Source organism: Mytilus galloprovincialis, chromosome 3, assembly GCF_965363235.1.
Source record: "Mytilus galloprovincialis chromosome 3, xbMytGall1.hap1.1, whole genome shotgun sequence".
Taxonomy (NCBI): Eukaryota; Metazoa; Mollusca; class Bivalvia; order Mytilida; family Mytilidae; genus Mytilus; species Mytilus galloprovincialis.
This window is the reverse complement of record NC_134840.1, coordinates 89,742,709-89,763,703: the sequence shown is the minus strand read 5'-3', so window position 1 is coordinate 89,763,703 and position 20,995 is coordinate 89,742,709. Positions and strand designations below refer to the sequence as shown.

The 20,995-nt window shown below is 32.7% G+C and overlaps 1 protein-coding gene across 2 annotated transcripts in view; it reads right to left on the bottom strand.

Annotated features, from left to right (window-relative positions):
* The window catches only part of LOC143069319 (mitochondrial import inner membrane translocase subunit Tim9-like), a 36,288-nt gene extending 19,173 nt beyond the window's left edge, over positions 1-17,115 (bottom strand). Inside the window, exons 1-2 of one of the 2 annotated variants that reach the window (XM_076243888.1) lie at positions 17,043-17,115; positions 1,055-1,115 (exon numbers count right to left, since the gene is read on the bottom strand). In XM_076243888.1, coding sequence (XP_076100003.1) covers positions 1,055-1,108 — 54 coding nt within the window. In that variant the 5' untranslated portion in view covers positions 1,109-1,115; positions 17,043-17,115. Of the gene's footprint in view, positions 1-1,054; positions 1,116-8,489; positions 8,559-17,042 lie in introns of those variants that run through there. The other variant, XM_076243887.1, reaches the window with a different exon arrangement.
* Between the last annotated feature and the right edge of the window lie 3,880 nt (positions 17,116-20,995).

The following is a 20,995-nucleotide window of genomic DNA, read 5'->3' as shown; positions in this document are numbered from 1 at the left end:
GAACTTTGATCCTATCTGTACTTTGGTGTTCTTGCATTTATTGATGCAGAGTGAGACAGACAAGACCTATAGTTGTTAATGTCTGTGTCATTTTGTTTTTTGTGGAGAGTTGTCTCATTGGCAATCATACCACATCTTCTTTTTTATATATGCAAGACAGACAGGTGAACAAAGTTAAAACTATAGGGTTCCAGCATCCCAGGCCATAATAATAAATTTATATTTTAACAATTATTAGAACTTTTTTACTGATTTAACACACATTCCCTACAAATAACACATATTCATTTAATTTTATTTTTTTAAAGATATTACCCAATGTCCCCCACATTATCTATCCAAGGTGACAACTAAAAAAACACATTTTTGGGGGTATTTAAATCTGTTCACAAATATCTCAGATAAATTCAGACATGTCAGAGCCAATTTAATGTCAATTCTGATATAATTAATATTTCCAAGGGGCATAACTGTTTAAAATTACTTTTGAAAGTCTCATAAACATTATTAAATAGAAACTCGTGATATCAGTTTCATAAAATTCAGGTAAGAATTGTTGACATGAGAATGATGAGAGCGCTTACCATGTGAACAATGCAATTTCCATTTTCATTCCCTTGGTTCAAGGGACAAAACTCTTTTAAAAATAATTGATTGGCAATGATTTTTCGGACTTGTCCCAGACATTGCTGATATAAACCTAAGATATAAGTTTCATAAAAAAATCTGGCAAGTATTGTACAGGTGAGAGCACTAACGAAAAAAAAATTCATATAATAAATGTTTCTAAGGGCAAAACGCTTTTAAAAATATTTCATTGACACTAATTTTCAAAATCGTCTGAGTTTTTGCTAATATGAACATATAAAATAAGTTTTATATAAATCTTCCTAAATTTGTATATGCAAGAGGGCTAACAAGACTTGAGAGATGGATGCCCTGTTAAGTACCAGGTATTCTATGAATAAAATAGATATTTGAACATATATATGCATAATTTTGTTTAACATGATAGGAGTAAGCAAGGTCTTGTAAAAATCTGTCTAGTTATTACCTGCTTGACTGTGGCTTCTGTATCCATTTGTGGTAAACCTCCCTGTGGATTCATGTTGACTCTGCAATATTATATATACAAGATATATAGATTGAAAATAAAAATTTCTATAAAAACACGCAAATACAAAAAAAAATATAAAGCTGGACCATGAGCGCATGATACGCCTGTCAGGTTATCAAAGAATGAAGTTCAATAACTTCTCAACAATTCTCAATGTCTTATAAGAAATATATAAAAATCAGAAGGGAACTTACATCAATAAATATAAACAATTCACAAAATGTTCATGAGACCTAGGCCTGCTGAAAGCATTTTTGAGTAATTGTCTGAAAAATGTAAAATCCCCCTTTATTTAAATGAATAGAACCATGTAACTCCAAGATGTAAAATTCAAATCTAAATCAAAAGGGAGCTCATATCAAAATATATAAACAATTCACTAAAATTTTTGAGAAATGTTAGGAAACTGGAAAATCCCCTTTTTTATAAATGAAACTGAAGGACAAGAGCAAAGCCTTGAAGCAATATTATCGACTGTGAAGGGAAATATTCTTTACTTATTTGCAAACAATCTGATACACTTAATTGATGAATAGTCCATTTGCCAATTACTGATTTGATTCGGTTATTACACACTTTTTAAACAAATTACTTCCCTTTGTCAATCGTCGACTGGTTCCATACCGGACAAAATTGGTTGTTGCCAATGCAATGCATGATGAATCAAAAGAATTTAGCCGCTAACTCTCCATTGTAAACCAGATGCTTTGCAGGGCGCAGCTTTATATGAACAATACACCAAAGTTTTTTGCAAGTTGGTGACATTTTTTTTACTTATTGTCCGAAAACTGGTAAATTCCTCCTTTTTGAATGAATACAACTCCAAAACTCAACCAGATGCTCTGCAGGGCGCAGCTTTATACGACCGCAGAGGTTGAACCCTGAACGGTAGGGGCAAGTATGGACACAACATTCAAGCTGGATTCAGCTCTAAATTTGGATTGTGATTAAATAGTTGACACAGCATAGGTTTCTGACACAGAATGAATGTGGTCTAATGAACTTAAAATATTTTTTTTGACTTTGAGCAATTCACTATGCTGTTGAATATTAATCCTCTCAAAAAAATGTTTGAAGAAATTTTCTTTTTATTTATGAAATTGAAAATGAGAAAAATTTAACCACCCCCCTTTTTTTTCACATCCCCCTTTCCCTTTTTCCAAAACTGATCTCAATTCAAATTTCTAATGGAGGTTGCAACAATAACTACTCATTTAAATACATCATACAATATTAAAATGTTAAATAAAGTGCTTGTTATCACTAAATGGTAAAGATTGTTTTAATTTATCAGTTGGTAGTAAAAGTGAATATACATTGTATATTGTATAAAACAATGATTGAAAGTGTATTCAACTACTATTCTGGACAAAGAAAGATAACTCCAATTGAAAATTGAATTTCTTGCTATTGCACAATATTGTGCAATTAGATATTTCTTGCTATTGCGCAATAGAAAATATTTGCTATTGCACAATACTGTGCAATTAAAGATTTCTTGCTATTGCGCAATACTGTGCAATTGAAAATTTCTTGCTATTGCACAATACTGTGCAATTGAAGATTTCTTGTTATTGCTGAATACTGTGCAATTGAAAATTTCTTGCTATTGCACAATACTTAATATAATAATTTTGGATCCTGATTTGGACCAACTTGAAAACTGGGCCCATAATCAAAAATCTAAGTACATTTTTAGATTCAGCATATTAAAGAACCCCAAGGATTCAATTTTTGTTAAAATCAAACTTAGTTTAATTTTGGACCCTTTGGACCTTAATGTAGACCAATTTGAAAACGGGACCAAAAATTAAGAATCTACATACACAGTTAGATTCGGCATATCAAAGAACCCCAATTATTCAATTTTTGATGAAATCAAACAAAGTTCAATTTTGGACCCTTTGCGTCCCTTATTCCTAAACTGTTGGGACCAAAACTCCCAAAATCAAACCCAACCTTCCTTTTATGGTCATAAACCTTGTGTTTAAATTTCATAGATTTCTATTTACTTATACTAAAGTTATGGTGCGAAAACCAAGAATAATGCTTATTTGGGCCCCTTTTTGGCCCCTTATTCCTAAACTGTTGGGACCTCAACTCCCAAAATCAATCCCAACTTCCTTTTGTGGTTATAAACCTTGTGTCAAAATTTCATAGATTTCTATTTACTTACACTAAAGTTATAGTGCGAAAACCAAGAAAATGCTTGTTTGGGCCCTTTTTGGCCCCTAATTCCTAAAATGTTGGGACCAAAACTCCCAAAATCAATCCCAACCTTCCTTTATGGTCATAAACCTTGTGTTAAAATTTCATAGATTTCTATTCACTTTTACTAAAGTTAGAGTGCGAAAACTAAAAGTATGTGGAAGACGACGACCTAAGACGACGACGATGCCAACGTGATAGCAATATACGACGAAAAATTAAAATTTTTGCGGTCGTATAAAAAACATTACACTTGGCCTTAAAAAGAAATATGAGCACCACATAACCTAAAATTAGACATGATAGTTGACGAGTCATAATTTCCATGTTAATAACATTGCTGAAAAGATTTTCCCAAGAATTCAACGAAATTCTACGAGAGGAGTAAAACATTTGTAGTCAATACTAGTGAAAATGCAATGAAAAATGTGTGGTTAGTTTTTTTGCATGACGTCATGATTAAATTGGAAATCCAGCAGAGATGTATAGAACTTGCAAGAACAACAACCTTACACATGTTACAAGCATCGACGATAATTGTTCTAAATATAAAGAATTTTTCCCTTTTCCTATTTTAAGTTAAACCAGGTGCTCCGCAGGACGCAGCTTTATATGACTGCAGAGGTTGAACCCTGAACAGTTGGGGCAAGTATGGACACAACATTCAAGCTTGATACAGCTCTGAATTTGGGTTGTGATCACATTTTTTACATAATATGAATTTCTGACACAAAACAAATATCAAGATCTTACAAATCTATTGCCCAATATTGTGCAGTTAAAGATTTCTTCTTCAAACTTTTCAAAAATTTGGAATTTGAGAAATTTGGAAAACAAGAATGTGTCCCAGTACACGAATGCCCAACTCGCACTATCATTTTCTATGTTCAGTGGACCGTGAAATTGTGGTAAACCCTCTAATTTGGCATTAAAATTTAAAAGATCTTATCATAGGGAACATGTATACTAAGTTTGAAGTTGATTGGACTTCAACTTCATCAAAAACTACCTTGACCAAAAACTTTAACCTGAAGCGGGACAGACGGACGGACGGACGGACGAACGCACAGACCAGAAAACATAATGCCCCTCTACTATCGTAGGTGGGGCATAAAAAATTGGAAAACTACTACCATCCCCCTTTTTTTGGCAATTGGTCCAAAACCTGAAATTTCTTTATACATAATTTACAAGTAGTGTAAGGGAGGTAAATCTATACATACCCAACATTGTATGTTAAATATTTTTGAATTACCTCCATTACACTGCTTTTAAATTGTCTTAATTGTCCATTGACCAGAAAAACCTAGTTTTTCCCCTTTTTTGGCCCTTTTGCCCTTACTAATTCCAATACATTTTGAGCAATAACCCCCAAAGTCAATACTAACCATTCCTTCAGGGTATGGAAACTTTTATGGTATATATTTTTGGTATAATTTCAGAGAGATTCATACACTTTAACACAAGTTATTGTTGACCCCTAATTCCTCAACTATTGGGACCATAACCCGCAAAATCTATCCCCACCTTCCTTTGTAGTATTGATCCTTCTGGTAAAAATTTATAGAGATTCATCCACTAAAACAAAAGTTATTGTCTGGAAACTAAATGCGTCTTCAGACGACGACGACGCAGACGCCCAACATGATACATGTACCATTATACGACGCAAAAAATTGTTTGCAGTCGTATAAAAACCTAAGTTTTTCTTTTCTAAAACAGTTAAATAACCCCTCATCTGAAGAACATTTCCTCATCTCAGACTTTCATAAGGGAGGGTTTCCCAACCTGAGCATAAGAAGATCTGTTTATCCACAGTCGTTTTAATTTTAGTGATATATGTATGAAAAAAATATTAAAAAAAAATACATTCAACAGAATTTTTTTATTGAATTTTTTCATACATATATCACTCAAATTCAAGAGACTGTGGTCAGGAACATATATATTAACTAGATATACTGTTCCCAGCTGTGGTTTATCATATTGGCACTGACTATGGTTACATGGAAATGTAACAATAATAAAAATATAAAAATATTATTGTTACATCAGAGATTAATTGCCAGAATGAAAGGTTGGGTAAGGAACTGATTAATTACGAATGTAACAAAAATTATTGAGGCTACGGTTACATTGGGTTATTGTTACATTAATTCACATCAATGTACGCTTGGACTAGAAATATAAACTCGATGAAAACTTTATTTGAATTTTACAAAATTGCATACAATTTAAAAAAAATTATTTGTAATATTAGTTTCTACAAATCCAATATGTTGTTTTTGGGAGCATGTCTTAGTCCAACGAATCTTGGTGAAACCTAGCAGTCATCGCAAACGAGTGATGCAGCAATATGAACGTCAGTCTTTCATACTCTAAATTCCATGCAACTATCCTGTTTTGCAGTTAAAGACACTTTCAATGTCTGTCATGCTTCAGCTGATAATCAACCTGTGACAATGAAAATGCAGGTTTGAAGAATCAAATCTCAGGTCATAATGCGTACAAACTTTTTCAAGCTGAATTTCAGTATTTATGGTACTTTTTTCTTATAATTTAAATCAAAGTTACTTGGTTAAGTAATTTTAAATCTTATTAATTATATTTTCATTGCACTTTTAAAGATTTTTTATAAATTTGTGTAACACAGTCTTGTGTTCTTTATTTTACCCTCAAACATCAGGTTATAGTTTAAGAGTAATTTTAAAGTGTTTCAGACCAGCTATTCAGCCTTCAAACACATCATCCTAATCATTCATTAAAATCCATCTTGTTCATTGAAATTATACTATAGTAAAATATAGTAGTACAGTTAAAGGAAGTATAGATGTACAAAATAATTTTCAACTTTTTTTTTCAAAATTGTATAAAGGTATAACAATAATGAAAAGTTATATTTCAATATGTATTTGAATTTTATTTAATCTTTTCCCCAAAAAAATTACTTATGAAATCAATCTCAAGGCTAAGAAATACGGGTGAAAACGGGTCATTTTCGGAATTCCCGGGTTATTCAATGACCCGACGGGTGTCCCGGGTGATCCCTCAGAATTGTGAAAATCTCGGGTCACACCCGCAGAATACGGGTCAGTTGACAGGTATGCATGTGAGGTTGTAATATGATTTCATTACCGTTCATTACTGAGGGTGGTAAAGGGGGTGCTTGCACGAAAAATATGTGAAATAAGACATAATTTCACGTTGAACGTGAAATAATTTCTGTAATGAACGTTGCACGAAAAATAAATACTTTTATTTGAACCTTGTGTGACTGAGTCACTGTCTTCTTGTATATATTAACTCTTTGTTTTACTTGATATTCCCAAATTATAATACACATTTATGATATAATTGGTTTATGGCTTTTAAAAAAGTATTTCTTGACGATCCCTGCCAAGTCTTAGAATTTTATTTGAAAAATATTGCATACCTGTCAACCTGTGACAATGAAAATGCAGGTCATGACCTGCATTGAAGAATCAAATCTCAGGTCATAACGCGTACAAACTTTTTCGAGCTGAATTTCAGTATTTATGGTACATTTTCTTATAATGTATATCAAAGATACCAAAACATCAATGCATGTTCACTTTGTTAAGTCATTTTAAATTTTATTAAATATTATTTCATTGCACTTTTAAAGATTTTTATAAATTTGTGTAACTCAGTCTTATGTGCTTTACTTTTTGAGAAAAATACTGCAATCATCAAACACTAGAATTTAATTAAATTCTTAAATGTTTAAGATTATTGACTATGTAGCCTTTAACTATATTAATTTTCTTCCACCAAGGAAATTAGACTATTATAAAATATAGTAAAACAGTTAAAGGAAGTATAAATGTAAAAAATAATTTTCAACTTTTGAAAAATAATTGTATAAAGGTATAAAAATAATGAAAAGTTATTTTTCAATATGTATTTGAATTTTATATTTTTATGATTTAATCTTTTTCACCCATAAAACGTAATTATAAGGAATAATTTTGAATGGTGACAAATAAGGGGAAGTAACTCTAGTTCAGTTTGTAAACCGATGGTGCAAATTGGTGTTAATTAACAGTGTGTTCGACACCAAAGGTGTCAAGTGAAGCCATGCACTTAATGGGTCACTTAATTTGACAGTTTACATAGCTAGATGAACTTCCTGTTCATGAAAGAATTACGAATTTGCCGGTATTTCAAAGGAATAATACTTATGAAATCAATCTCAAGGCTAAGAAATACGGGTGAAATCGGGTCATTTTCGGAATTCCCGGGTTATTTCAATGACCCGGCGGTTGTTCCGGGTGATCCCTCAGAATTGTGAAAATCTCGGGTCACACCCACAGAATACGGGTCAGTTGACAGGTATGATATCGAGCATGCAAAATAAGACTTTGAAAATCACGATGCACGTAAAATTAAATAAGAAGAAAACGTACCCGTCTTGCACGACTGATTGTCAATAAACAAGTAAAAACATGTTGAACGTGAAATAAAAAACGGTGATCACGTTCCACATAAATAACCCTTTACCACCCTCATTACTGATTTTATGCTCACCCTCAATTTCCATATCCAGCTAAGTACTAGTCAATTGAAAAGGCAATTGATTTATAACATTTGCTGACATGACGTTGAAAGTGGTTGAATCAGTGTTTTCATTTTCAGAGTCCAGATAATTTGTGATAGTAATTTCATTCATTTGGATTCTTACTATACAAATCCTTGATTGTACAGACATTACAGATTACAGATTGATGAAAAAAAATAAGGTATACAAGTTAAGAAGGTTGAAGTTTAATAAATCTAGAATACATTAAGTGCATCAATGTACAAATGTAACAATAACGCAATGTAACCTTAGCCTCAATTATTATTGTTACATTCATAATTAATCGGATCCTTACCCAACCCTGTACTGCGGCAATTATTCTCCAATGTAACAATAATATTTTTATTATAATTGTTACATTTCCATGTAACAGTAGCCAGTACCTATCATATAATTTTTATGATCTTTTATATAACAATGTTTATTGAACAGCCTGGAAACAGTATATTCCTCGTCTAAACAACAAAATACTTTTAACTAAATTGAATATGTAACTGTTCGTAAAACAAAAGTTATGATTTACAATGTGTCTCAGTGACAATTTTTGTCTGATTTTTAACCTACCACATGAGCAGGGGAATATAAGTAAGGGGGAGGGAAACCAATGCTAATATGCTGGGAAGATCTTATTCGAACCTGTTGGGACTTTACCATATCAAATGAGTAAATATTAGAGATAATCGAAAAATAAATCGTATCGTGGTTTAAAAACGTTTACGTCAAAATGAAAATAACTTACAACATGAATATTGATATATTTGAACTCTATTATTCTAAAATTAAAAGGTCAATACACAGTTTGATAACAAACTAACGCGTATTAATTACATCCATGCGGCGCTTGTCCGACTCATTTTATATATATATATATAGGATTATAAAATGGCAACCTTCAATTTATTTGTTTCTGTTGTACACATATTTTTGAAGATTATTAACGATTCTCAATAACGATTCGAATCTAGTGACAGGTAATTTGTATTCTACCTGCAATGCTCCTTTACGCGTGCACATGTCACCAGGCCGTTGTATTATTTGGAGTGTTCGATGGTTCTTAACTTTGTTACTCTTGAGTCAGTGATGATTATTTAATTTGTGTCATTTTCATCTTTTGTAGACTTTTCTTGTTCTAAAATATGAATGCAAATTTAGCTATTTATAACAAAAGCGGCTGGTTATATATAGTAATGTGCTTATGACAGTGCCATAGACAACTAGTATATTTTATTCCAGTTTTCTGATTTTTCTATACTTTTTTGGACAACTCTGTATTTGTCAATGTGAAATGTGAAATCATTTTCTTTTCATCTTATCATTAAAATATATTATGATCTTTTATTAAAGAGTTTATAGAAAAATCGTAAGGGTTACGCGGAACTTGGCCCAGTGTCTCGTCTACTTTTGTTGTAAAAGAGTGTAAGCACAAAATGTAGTAGAAAGTAAAATCACAAAAATACTGAACTTAGAAGAAAATCAATTCGGAAAGTCCATATGGCAAAATCAAATAACAAAACACATCAAAAACGAATGGACAAGAACTGTCATATTCCTGACTTGGTACAGGTATTTTATGGATACTGTATATATATTTTGATTCTGCCTATGTGTGGTCAAAACCCATATGGGAATATGATTCCAAGGATTTGTATAGTTACTATACAAATCCTTGATGAATCTAATAAATAAAACTTTTAATGCACACTGTATGTCATGTGAAAAAAAGTCCATTTAAAAGTAATTAATATACGGAAAAACAGGAAATAAATTATCATAAAATATCCTTCTAGATACTAGCATTTGGTCATAATCTAGATTCTATCCTAGTTATGTACAAATCCAGGATAGTAAGTTAAGTGTTATTAAAAAATTAAAAAAACAAAAGAATGTGTCCCCAGTACACGGATGCCCCACTCGCACTATTATTTTCTATGTCCAATGGACTGTGAAATTTGGGGTAAAAACTATAATTTGGCATTAAAATTAGAAAGATCACATTATGTGGGACATGTATACTAAGTTTCAAATTGATAGGACTTCAACTTCATAAAAAAACTACCTTGACCAAAAACTTTAACCTGAAGCGGAACAGACGGACGGAAGCACGGACGGATGGACGCATGCACGGGTGGACGGACGCATAGATCAGAAAACATAATGCCCCTCTACTACAGTAGGTAGGGCATAAAAATCCAGAGTGAATGAAATGATAACTGGCAGAAAATCTAAGTCCATTTAATTATAAGTAAAATACGGATTACCCTTTTTTTCAAAAGTTGATTCTGGATGGTTACTTTCTTTACATCATAAACAAGCTTCCTTCAAAGTTTGGTAGAAATCGAAAACAGTTTCAGAAAGTTATTAAAATTCCACAAACTTTAACCAAAGAGTGAACATTTGTGGACATAGCACCGCCGACGACGAAAATCAAATGTAGGATCGCTTTCTCGCTTTTGATACAAAAGGTAGGCTTGACAAACACAAAGTCAAGTGGAATGGTTGTCAATGAGACAACTCTCCACAAGATACCAATATGAAAAAGAAATTAACAACTATATATAGGTCCATTCGTCTCAACTCGACCGATTCCGTACCCTCTAAGAGAGTAGCAGATTCTACCGAGGATTGCCGAATGTATATATAGGTCATGCAACGACGTCTGATGGCCTTCACCAATGAGCAGAGCAATAACACTATTTTCAACAATAAAAGGCCCCAAAAGGACAAATCTAACTATTAAAAGGAGAAAACTAACGTTGTAAATATGCAGAGGCGGATTTAGGGGGGGGGCCCTTTTTGGGAAAAAAATTTGCTGGTTGCTTATATAGGGAATCACTGAAGCGTGACTGGAGCGGCCCCCTCTTAGGTCAGTCAGTGGGCCCCCACTTATGAAAAATCCTGGATCCGCCACTGATATGTACAAAATAATGAACGAAAAACAAGTATGAAACATAGAAACTAACGAAAACCACAGAATTACAGGCTCCTGACTTGGGAAGAAAAACACATACAGAAAAAGGGGGTTTAAACATGGTTTCAGGCGCCTACCTTCCCCTAACCTTGGCTATGGTAGAATATTCCAATATAAGATCAAACCATTAAAATCAGTTTGAAAAGACTCAAATCATCAGATGGATACAAATAGAAATACATCTAACAAAAACACAGACTGTACCATCTATTCTCCTTGCATGTTTAAAATATATATATAATAAGCAAGATAGCATTACCCTTTGACCACAACCTGTGATATATTCCAGGCGAGGATCCAGTCATTTTGAAAAGGAATTCCGAGCCCAGGAAAACTCCCTGGATCTGCTAATGATTTCACTGGGTTCATTGTGTCTATTTTTTTTATTTGAGGAAATAGGCAGTCGAATTATTTGTTGGTTTTCTTGGCATGGATTTCAATTGTGTTATCTCAGCAGGCAGATGCATGTTAGGAGCACTATCAACATAGTTTGTTAAACTGTATTCCCCACTTTGCTTTATTTCCTGTCATTCTTTTATATTTTTGTGTTTCAATAATTACAGAATACAAACCAGCTAACTACTTTTTAATGGAATATATGTCTCTGCTGGGGTATAGCATATTGTGTACAAATACACAAAATTAAGGATAACAAATTCAATAAGGTAGCAGTAATTTAGTTCCATTATTGCTATCATTTTGATGAACTATTTCAAATATGAAGTCACAAATAATACTTTATGTATGATATGCATTTTGTAGCTCAATTTCCAAATTTTTATCATCAGGTTAAATCGTTGCAATGTTGCAAAGCAGAAAACAAATTTTCAAGTGTTGGACAGCCTGAATATTCCTGTAAGATTTGATTCCATTTCATATATTCTTGAAAACTGAAACCATGTGTATTAAACCTACACAGCTACTTTTGCATAGGTACTATTCTTGTACAAAAAATTTGTAGTACTACTTTTAATTTTCAGTACTATTATGTTACTTTAAATTATTGTAATATTTAGGTACATGTATCTGTATTTTACAGTACTTGATTTGTACCCATGCAAAAGTAGCAGTGTAGATGAAAATTAAACTAAAGTCAATATACTATAGCTATTGAGTTTTCATGTTGACTTTCATTGCCTTTGATGGTATTTTGAATTCCCTGTTGACCCAAAATAGTACCTATTGTGAATATAACTGTAATTGGCTTTTATGTTTAGTTTCAGTGAGTTGGCTGGTTTAAGAGGAATCATTGATAGTTGGTTATCTTGTTTGAATTATTTTACACTCTGTAATCTTTGTGTCTTTCATATATTGCTACACAATGTCAAACATAACTGTGACCTGTATTTTCTAACATTTACTTTGGTCTCTGGTTGAAATTTGTCTCATTGGCAATCATACCACATCTCCCTATTTTATATTGCAACAGTTCCAAGAAAATAAAAGCTACAACTATCATTCTATTAAACATACAAAATTTCTGAGAAAGGCAATTCTGTACTTTTGGATACATGGTATGTTAAATCTAAACAATTTTATTAAACTTGAACTTTCACATAGGCTGTTGATTTTTATGTGAGCCTGTCTGTTTTATTTAAATGATTGACAATATTTCATTTATCCATTTCATAACTTTGTGACATTAAAATATTCTCAGCATACATGTAACATGACATAGTCACACATACTTCTTATATTTGTGAATACTAATATATAGTATATATATAATAACATGTGTAATAACATCTTGACTTGGTTAAAAGAGTTCTTTGATTCTATGAAAAGGAATGCTTTCCTTTTTTACATGCAATTTTATGATCTGGGGTGTCTGCTGTGCAGCTACATCTTTTTTCCTGGTATTTTAGAAATAATTGCATGCAGCCACAAAAGTCTAGACCTGGTATTGTTCTTTTTTCTATTTGTTGATGCTCTTGTTAACAGTTTTCAAATTTTCAACATATTTTTTGGCACATGTAACTCATTTTTACCTACAAAAGAGAAGAATCATATAGATAATCGGATAATATAAATCAAGAATAAAACAAAATGTGTAACAGTATGTTATTGTATAAAGATCATAAGCATATACATAAATAGTCATCAGAGGGGGCCCACTCTAGTCTTGCTTCAGTGATTCCCTATATAATCAACCAAATTTTTCGCACTGCCCCTAAATCTGCCTCTAAAGATACAATTTTCTTGTGTTACTGATGATTCATTTTAATATCAATTGCATATTCGACAGGGGAAAACAGTTCAATAAAATTGTGATTTTCTAGAAGTATATGATATTGTAAGATGAGTAATGTACTATCATGACTATCAACAAACTATCTTTTACATTTGCCTTGCTTTATACACAAATTAAAAAAAATGTGACTTTAACTGAAATATTGAACTCTAATAAATGTTTTTACATTCACTGATAAGCTGATCATTTCTAATGATTATATCATTTATATATACAATGTACTTACACCTTAAGTTCAAAGCAGTCAATGTATGTTCATATATCTCTTTTTTTCCATTTCAAATACCTCTGCAAACTGAACAGCATCTGCAACACTCAAAATCTAAAGGTTTGAAGAAAAAAAAGGGGGAATTTTCTTCGTGCAATAATATCAAACATGTCAAAACAGCAAAGATAATCAATATAAGAGATGTTTCATTTTGTACTCATACATGTAAGATCATGTAACCCAAGGGGAAACTCCTTTCAAAGCAGCTATATTATTTAATGTTTTATTGCATAAAATACAAAATGGGATAATGCATTGGGATGCAATGATTTGTTATTTTCAAAAAGGTTGGGATCCTGCTAACATGTTTGAACCAGCCACTATATGTATGTATGTGCGTGTCCCAAGTCAGGAGCCTGTAATTAAGTGGTTGTCGTGTGTTTATGTGTTACATACATGTATTTGTTTTTCGTTCATTTTTTAAAACAAATAAGGCCATTAGTTTTTCGATTGAGTTTTTTACATTGTCATTTCAAGGCCTTTTATAGCTGACTATGCCATATGGGTTTTGCTCATTGTTGAAGGCTGTACAGTGTCCTATAGTTGTTAATTTCTGTGTCATTTTTGTCTTTTGAGGAGAGTTGTCTTATTGGCAATCATACATGTACCACATCTCCTTTTTTATATATACTGAATAACCTTTACATTTCAAAAAACCTGGTGAGTCACTCAAGTAGAGGGCACATTAGAAGATGTACTTGAATTGGTTCATATTTACATTTGCTGTAACCAGTATTTTGATTTATAAACTTGTACTATAAAAGAAATCATTGCATGATTTAATGCTCTATCTATATAGCATAGAATTGTCAAATATTAGAGTACAAAGGCTTGGAAATTTCAATGTTTAAAAAAAGGGTACATAATCCTTAAAAGAGCTTTAATTAAGAGCTTATGGTCCTTGTTATTATTAAATATTCATATACATGTATATATAAGCATAATGCCCAGTGATATTGTTAAAAAAATGTTTGCCTTAAATTAGTGGAGAAGAAAGGCTTTTTCCCCTGGAGAAGATTCCCAATTTGAAAAAAATGGCTTAAAATTATTCCCAAAAAGACAACTTTTTTCTCAAGCAGTGCAGTCATAGTAGCATATTTTCCCAATAAAAAAGGGTAGAGTTAGTTTTGATAAAAGCCAACAATATCACTGAATGCAACCTGACTTCTAATAAAGAATACTTATTAACTTATTTAGGCCTTTTTCAACAAGTTTTTTTATAGTTCCTTCTTATGCTGTATTGTAAAACCACTGTCCCAGGTTAGGGGAGGGTTGGCAAGGCCGTAACTACCTATGAGGCAGGGGAGGCTGTTGCCTGAATATTCTACACCAACATTTTTTTAAAGTAATAAAATCAAATATTTACAATCTGTACACGAAGAACTTGAATTTATATTATAAACAACACAAGTTTACAGCTTTAACAGTGTTATCATGATACGTGATATATCTGTCATTTTCCTGAATTTTGAACGGGTGGCCGTCCGTCTGTTATTCAGTATTCGTACGGGAACACATATGAAACTTTGTTTTCGACAATTTTGAATAAAACTTAACTATTCAAATTTATTTAGGGGCTCAATTAAGCAGGGGAAGTTCCCTTTGTATTAAATCTTTTATGATATCGGAAATTCGTTACCGGCTGAATCAGTTGTTGGATAATTTTTTTAACGTCTCCCGATCGTACCAGAACATTATGGCCAATGCCTTAGTAGTTAAACACTCCCATTCGTTGTAGCAGGCACTTTCTATACTAAGTGTATACTATAGTTTAGAAAGTCCATGGTTGTAGTTATATACATGTCTGTTCAGCTTTAAACAATATTGAAATTCAAGATCCTCGATAAAAAAAAATATCTTGCGTTCTATGATCTTGCTTTTTTAAACTTACCAGTTTGATTTCTAACAAAAATATCTTTAAATACAGATAATAATTGTTTGCATAAAAATTGCTTCCAGGATCCAGCAATACTGATGTTTCTTAAAGTAAGGAAATCGAAAGAAAACGGGTCATTTTTAGCCACTGGTTTTACTAAGTTGAGAAAAAAATCTGCGGTCACAATGTATTTAATGTTAATAATTATAGATCAAAGTACGGCCTTCAAGACGGAGCCTTGGCTCATCCCAAACAGCAATCTCAGCTTGTTTTTGCATAAAAATTGCTTCCAGATTCATGCAATACTGATGTTTCTTAAAGTATGGAAATCGAAGGAAAACGGCTCATTTTCAGCCATTTTACTGAGAGAGAAAAATCGGCGGGGGCTTTGCCCCCAACCCCCTCTCAATAGGGCCTCAGTCGGCAGCCCACAAACCCCTGCATCCCCTGAATTTGAACCCGAGTTACGGCCCTGGTTGGTATCTAGCTAACATGTTTAACCCAGCCACATTCTGTATGTACATGTATATGTGTCTTTCCCAAGTCAGGAGTCCGCAATTCATTGATTGTCGTTTGTTGATGTGTTACATATTTGTTGTTTTGCTTTTTATGTTACATAAGTTATTTAGTTTTCTCACTTGAATTATTATACATTTGTCATTTTTCTGCCTTTTATAGCTGACTGCTGTGTGGGCTTTGGTCATTGTTGTAGGCTGTACAATACTATATATTGACATATATAGAAATGTTATAATTTATGTGTCATTGTGGAGAGGTGTCTCATTGGCAATCCTACCACATCTATGGTTTCCTTTATAAAATGAGCAAATATGCTTACCATGTGCAATACAACAATTTAAAAACTGACCTGACAATTAAACAATGACTGAGAGTACAAACGTGGTACATTTAAAAAAAAAATACTTGTTTATATTATGTATATCAAGAAATGCAAATTATATTAAATTTAGGATGTTATTCACTTACATTCTGCCAACACTTAAAGTAGGAACTATATCTTAGATTCGTCATGACTGTGTGGTAAATATTTTCTGACGCGGTGTTTGATTAGCATATCAATAGAACAACAACGAGGCCCCTCATGGGGGGGGGGGGGTCCTAGTAATCACATAATCACCATTTTTTTGCCAATATAATCACATAATCATTAAATATTTGCTTATCTTTAGTAATCAAATAATCATAAACTAAAAATACAGTCCTAGGTAATCAAATAATCATGAAATATTTGGCTTAATAATCAAATAATCATTAAAAAAACGGCCAAGTAATCACATAATCAAAAACCCCATGAGGGCCCTCAACAACAATGTCAACATGCAACTGCAAACTCGTTATTTTGTTGTTTTATTTAATTTTTGTCTTCCAATATCGAGTAGTAGAACTTTAAACACCATGTATACAGGATATTATGTTAAAAAAATGAATAGTTAAACTTTATGTTTCATTTTCTTGAAAAAAGTTGAAATCGCAAGTACCTTGCGATTTCCTTTCAATAATTTTCTATAGCACAACTTTTTGATCGTCTGATTTAGATAGTTATTTCGGTGCGATTATTATTGTCATATAGATAGATCGCAAGCTCATGTTCTCAAAATATTATGTGGCTGACTTACTTGTCATTCTGATATGTACGATCCGCTAAATCAACCTTTTCGTAAACAGAAAAAGACCTTTCCTAGCATCAAGATGGCGCTTCCATTTTAGTAATAGAGTTGTTTCCCCCTACTGACATGAGTTATAACAGAGAATATAAGTGAGGGAGGGAAACCAATGGTAATGTCATGAGGTATTTATGAACATAGATCGCTCCGTTTACGGAGCACCAATAACTGCGAGTAATCCTTGACAAATCGCCCCACTAGCAAATCGCCCCACACCTAATCGCCCCATTTTTTCACAAACTCGCCCCACTTTCTAAAAAAACGCCCCACTCTTGTTTACCAACTCGCCCCACTTATGAAAAGGGTAAACTCCCATTGCAAATAGTTATGATAACATGCTCCCCTTATGTAAGTAAGTAAGAGGGGGGGCAAGGGGTTTAACTGTTATGCTGTTATGGGGCATTTTAATTCTTTGTTATCTGTTATTCTGAAAATATATTTACTGTTAGCTGTTATTGTCTTATTCTTTGTTAGCTGTTATAGGACTTTTATCTATTTTGTTATCTGTTATTGTGAGAATCTATTTGCTGTTAACTGTTATTGGAAATTTGAATGTTAGCATTTTGACAGCCAATCTTCCGTAGAAATTGAAGATAATTGAAAATTGTGATTTGAATGGATAATAGTCTCATTGGCACGGTTACCACATCTTCTTACAATGTATATCTATTGGGGTCTTTCTACTGGTAATATCGGGTGGCCCTGTATTTGCAGAAGAATTTCAGTAACATACATCACATAAACATATAAAATCAATTGGACCGTGGACCATTCCAGTATATATTATTATTATCCTTTGTAATAAATTCCATTGTCTGTGAACATGTAGCATTTTGTACAAATTATAATTCACTTATTACTTGTACAATAACTTATAGACTAAGTATGGATTTTGTTATAAAAAAAGCATTGGTACACCCTATAGATTTTTTTATTCAATGACCACATTATAATCTTTATGTTGTACTATTACACCACTGTCCCGGATTAGGGGAGGATTGAACACCAACTAGCATGCTAAAAATGACGCAGTCACATTCTGTATGCGCCTATTTCCAAGTCAGGAGCCTGGTTTCAGTGGTTGTAGTTTGTTACTGTTTTACTAAGTCTCGTTCACTATTTTGTGGATAAATTAGGCAGATAGTTTTCTCCTTTGAATTGTTTTACATTACTAAGTGGTGTGGGTTTGAATTATGGCTTTGGGAATTAAACAAAATCTTTTTCTTTTAGCATTTATATTATAAGTGCTACTCCCTCTCTTTTCATTTACATGAAAGAGAACCCTGACCACCATATTTTTAAAAGCTTTTTAACTGCTTCACATGGCGAAAATTGAAGCGCAGTAAACATTGATGCATTAATACAGATGTGTCTTCAGTTTAATTTTTCGACAAATACCCTTTTTAAAATCCTACAGCTTCTCCAATGCTGTACCCAAATTTTCCATATTCTATAATTTCACATAAGATACATGATTGGTGTTTCACTTGGTGTCATCCAAATTTTCACTAGGTCCAATTTCTATTATACTATCAGAATTGTCACTTGAGTCAATTTCTGTTATCAGAATAACCATAACTAGCATGCGTGTTTCAGTTACATGTCCTGTCTCCACTGATCTGGGTATTCAGTTTGTATTTTATAAGTAAGTTTTATACGGAAGCCGATAAGGGCCATTCAAAAAAAATAAATTATGTCGTAATTACGACATAGCATGTCGTAATTTCGACATAACATGTCGTTATTACGACATCGCTATGTCGTAATTTCGACATAACATGTCGTTATAACGACATCGCTATGTCGTAATTTCGACATAACATGTCGTTATAACGACATCGCTATGTCGTAATTTCGACATAACATGTCGTAATAACGACATACACTATGTCGTTTTAACGACAGCTATGTCGTAATAACGACATCGCTATATATTTAAAAGAATATGTATTATGATTGCCAAGACACTTAATGACACAGAAATTAACAACTATAGGTCGTCATAATGCCCCCGCATAGTCAGCTATAAAAGATGGACGGTCGAAAGATACCAGAGGGAGAGTCCCCGAAATACTGTGTGGCAGACAGTGTTATTAATTAATTATTAGCTCCCTTGGTAAAACTCCAAATTTCATATTTAATGTATTTCATTGTCAAATAATTACATGAAGCGTAATAAGTATATATTTGTTAATTGCATAGCTTTTGCTATTTGAATTCATTGGTTAAAGATATTTATTTATATTGTAAAGTTTAATTTTTGCATCGTCGCAAAATCTCTGGTACCTTTTTCGGTTACCTTCTGTAAGAAACTTATGTATTTTATAGATCCCATTGAAGTTTAACAAAGTTCCGATCGTGGAAGGGCTATATAGCCTGTCAAGGTCAATAAAAACTTCTATTTGTTTCAGTCCTACCAAGGCAAGCCAAGCTGTCCACCTCCCAGTAAATAAGCGCAATCTACATGGCTTCTTGAAATAAGGGTGAACTGAAGTGTTGATTGCTCTATATCTACTTTCAAACGGTGGGCACGATGTTCCTACAACCCCTAGGATTTAAAACAGAATCTTCAAAATTTCATCCGCAAAACAAAATAAAAATGTTAAAAAACACGAACCAATATTAAAACAAAATCAATATATGTTTTAAATTATGGTTTTACAGCTCTTCATCAGTTAGTAAGTAATACCTAGTTTATTTGAGGATTAAAATAACAAAGGTATGTGAAAAAAACGGATGTCAAACGTTACATTTATGAAAAACTGTTTTAACTCTTTTATGTAAAGTGATCCTATTTCTTATTCTCTGATCTTTTTGATTCTTGGCAGGAACAGCGACATGTGTTGGTTCTTTGTGGCGTTAAAGCCGTTATTTTGCCAAATTTCATTTGACTCGGTGGCTGCATATTAAGCTGGAATAAGAAAAATGTCCAACGACGTATTTCGTTAACTCAACGACTGAAAGTGAATTTTATAAGTAGATATAGCAGAAAATGAATAAAAAGAGTAAGACACCAATAATATCTAACAAAAGTACAAATATTTGCCTCATTGTTCGTGAGTTCAAATATTGCTGATTCAATAAAATCTTCTCTTCACAGTCGTTTTTCTAACGGTAACCATTTTGTCCAAGTTGATATTTCATTTTCAAAGCAGTTAACGCGTATTTTTTGTAATTGATCAAAACAAAAGTTAGATACACGAAGAGTAAAAAATGCCAAGATTCTTTTCTTATTCTTCAAGGAATAAAATGATTCCACGCATTACAAAACGGTAGCCAATTTGTCCAAACATCTGAAAACGTCTAAAATCCGAAAGACGATAATTTCCGACGTTACATATGCTAAAGTTTCAATTAAATGTTCATGATAATTAACAACAAATCGTGTTATGAAATTTGGAAAAAAAGGTTGATGATTGCTGCCGAAAAAAAGAATAGTGCATGTTGCTATAGACTCCGCCCGGGGACATAGGTTCGACACAGGTTAAATTTTGCAATTTTTATTAATCGTTTATAGCTTTTAACGATTTATTTAATAGAATGGGGAAATGGGGAAAAAATCACATGATCTTCGTCCAACTTTTGCAAAGACAAATTGGAGACACCAAGACAGTCCTCTAAATGTAAAATGCGAATTGAAATTTATGTTGCGGAAGTACTCTGAAATAGACAATTTAAAGTCGTCACTTCAGTAAGGTGCAATCACCAATAATAAAAGACTTAATACCAGTTCACGGAATGTTTTAATTCGCGATTTGTCCTGCTATTCATGTTATAACTGTCGTGATGAAAGTAATTCCTGTACTAGCGAAGCCGGAACTTTTCGTCAATATAAACTTGTGCATGAAATGGAGGTAATTGAAAGACGAATCCCAAACAGCGACGAAAACTGTTTCATCGAATTAATAAAAAAAAACCCGGGATTATATTAGCCGTTTTCGCGGACGATCCAGGAGTAGATTACTATATTTTAAAATGTATATCAGAAGTTGAACACTATAGATGACTTGGGAAATAATTTT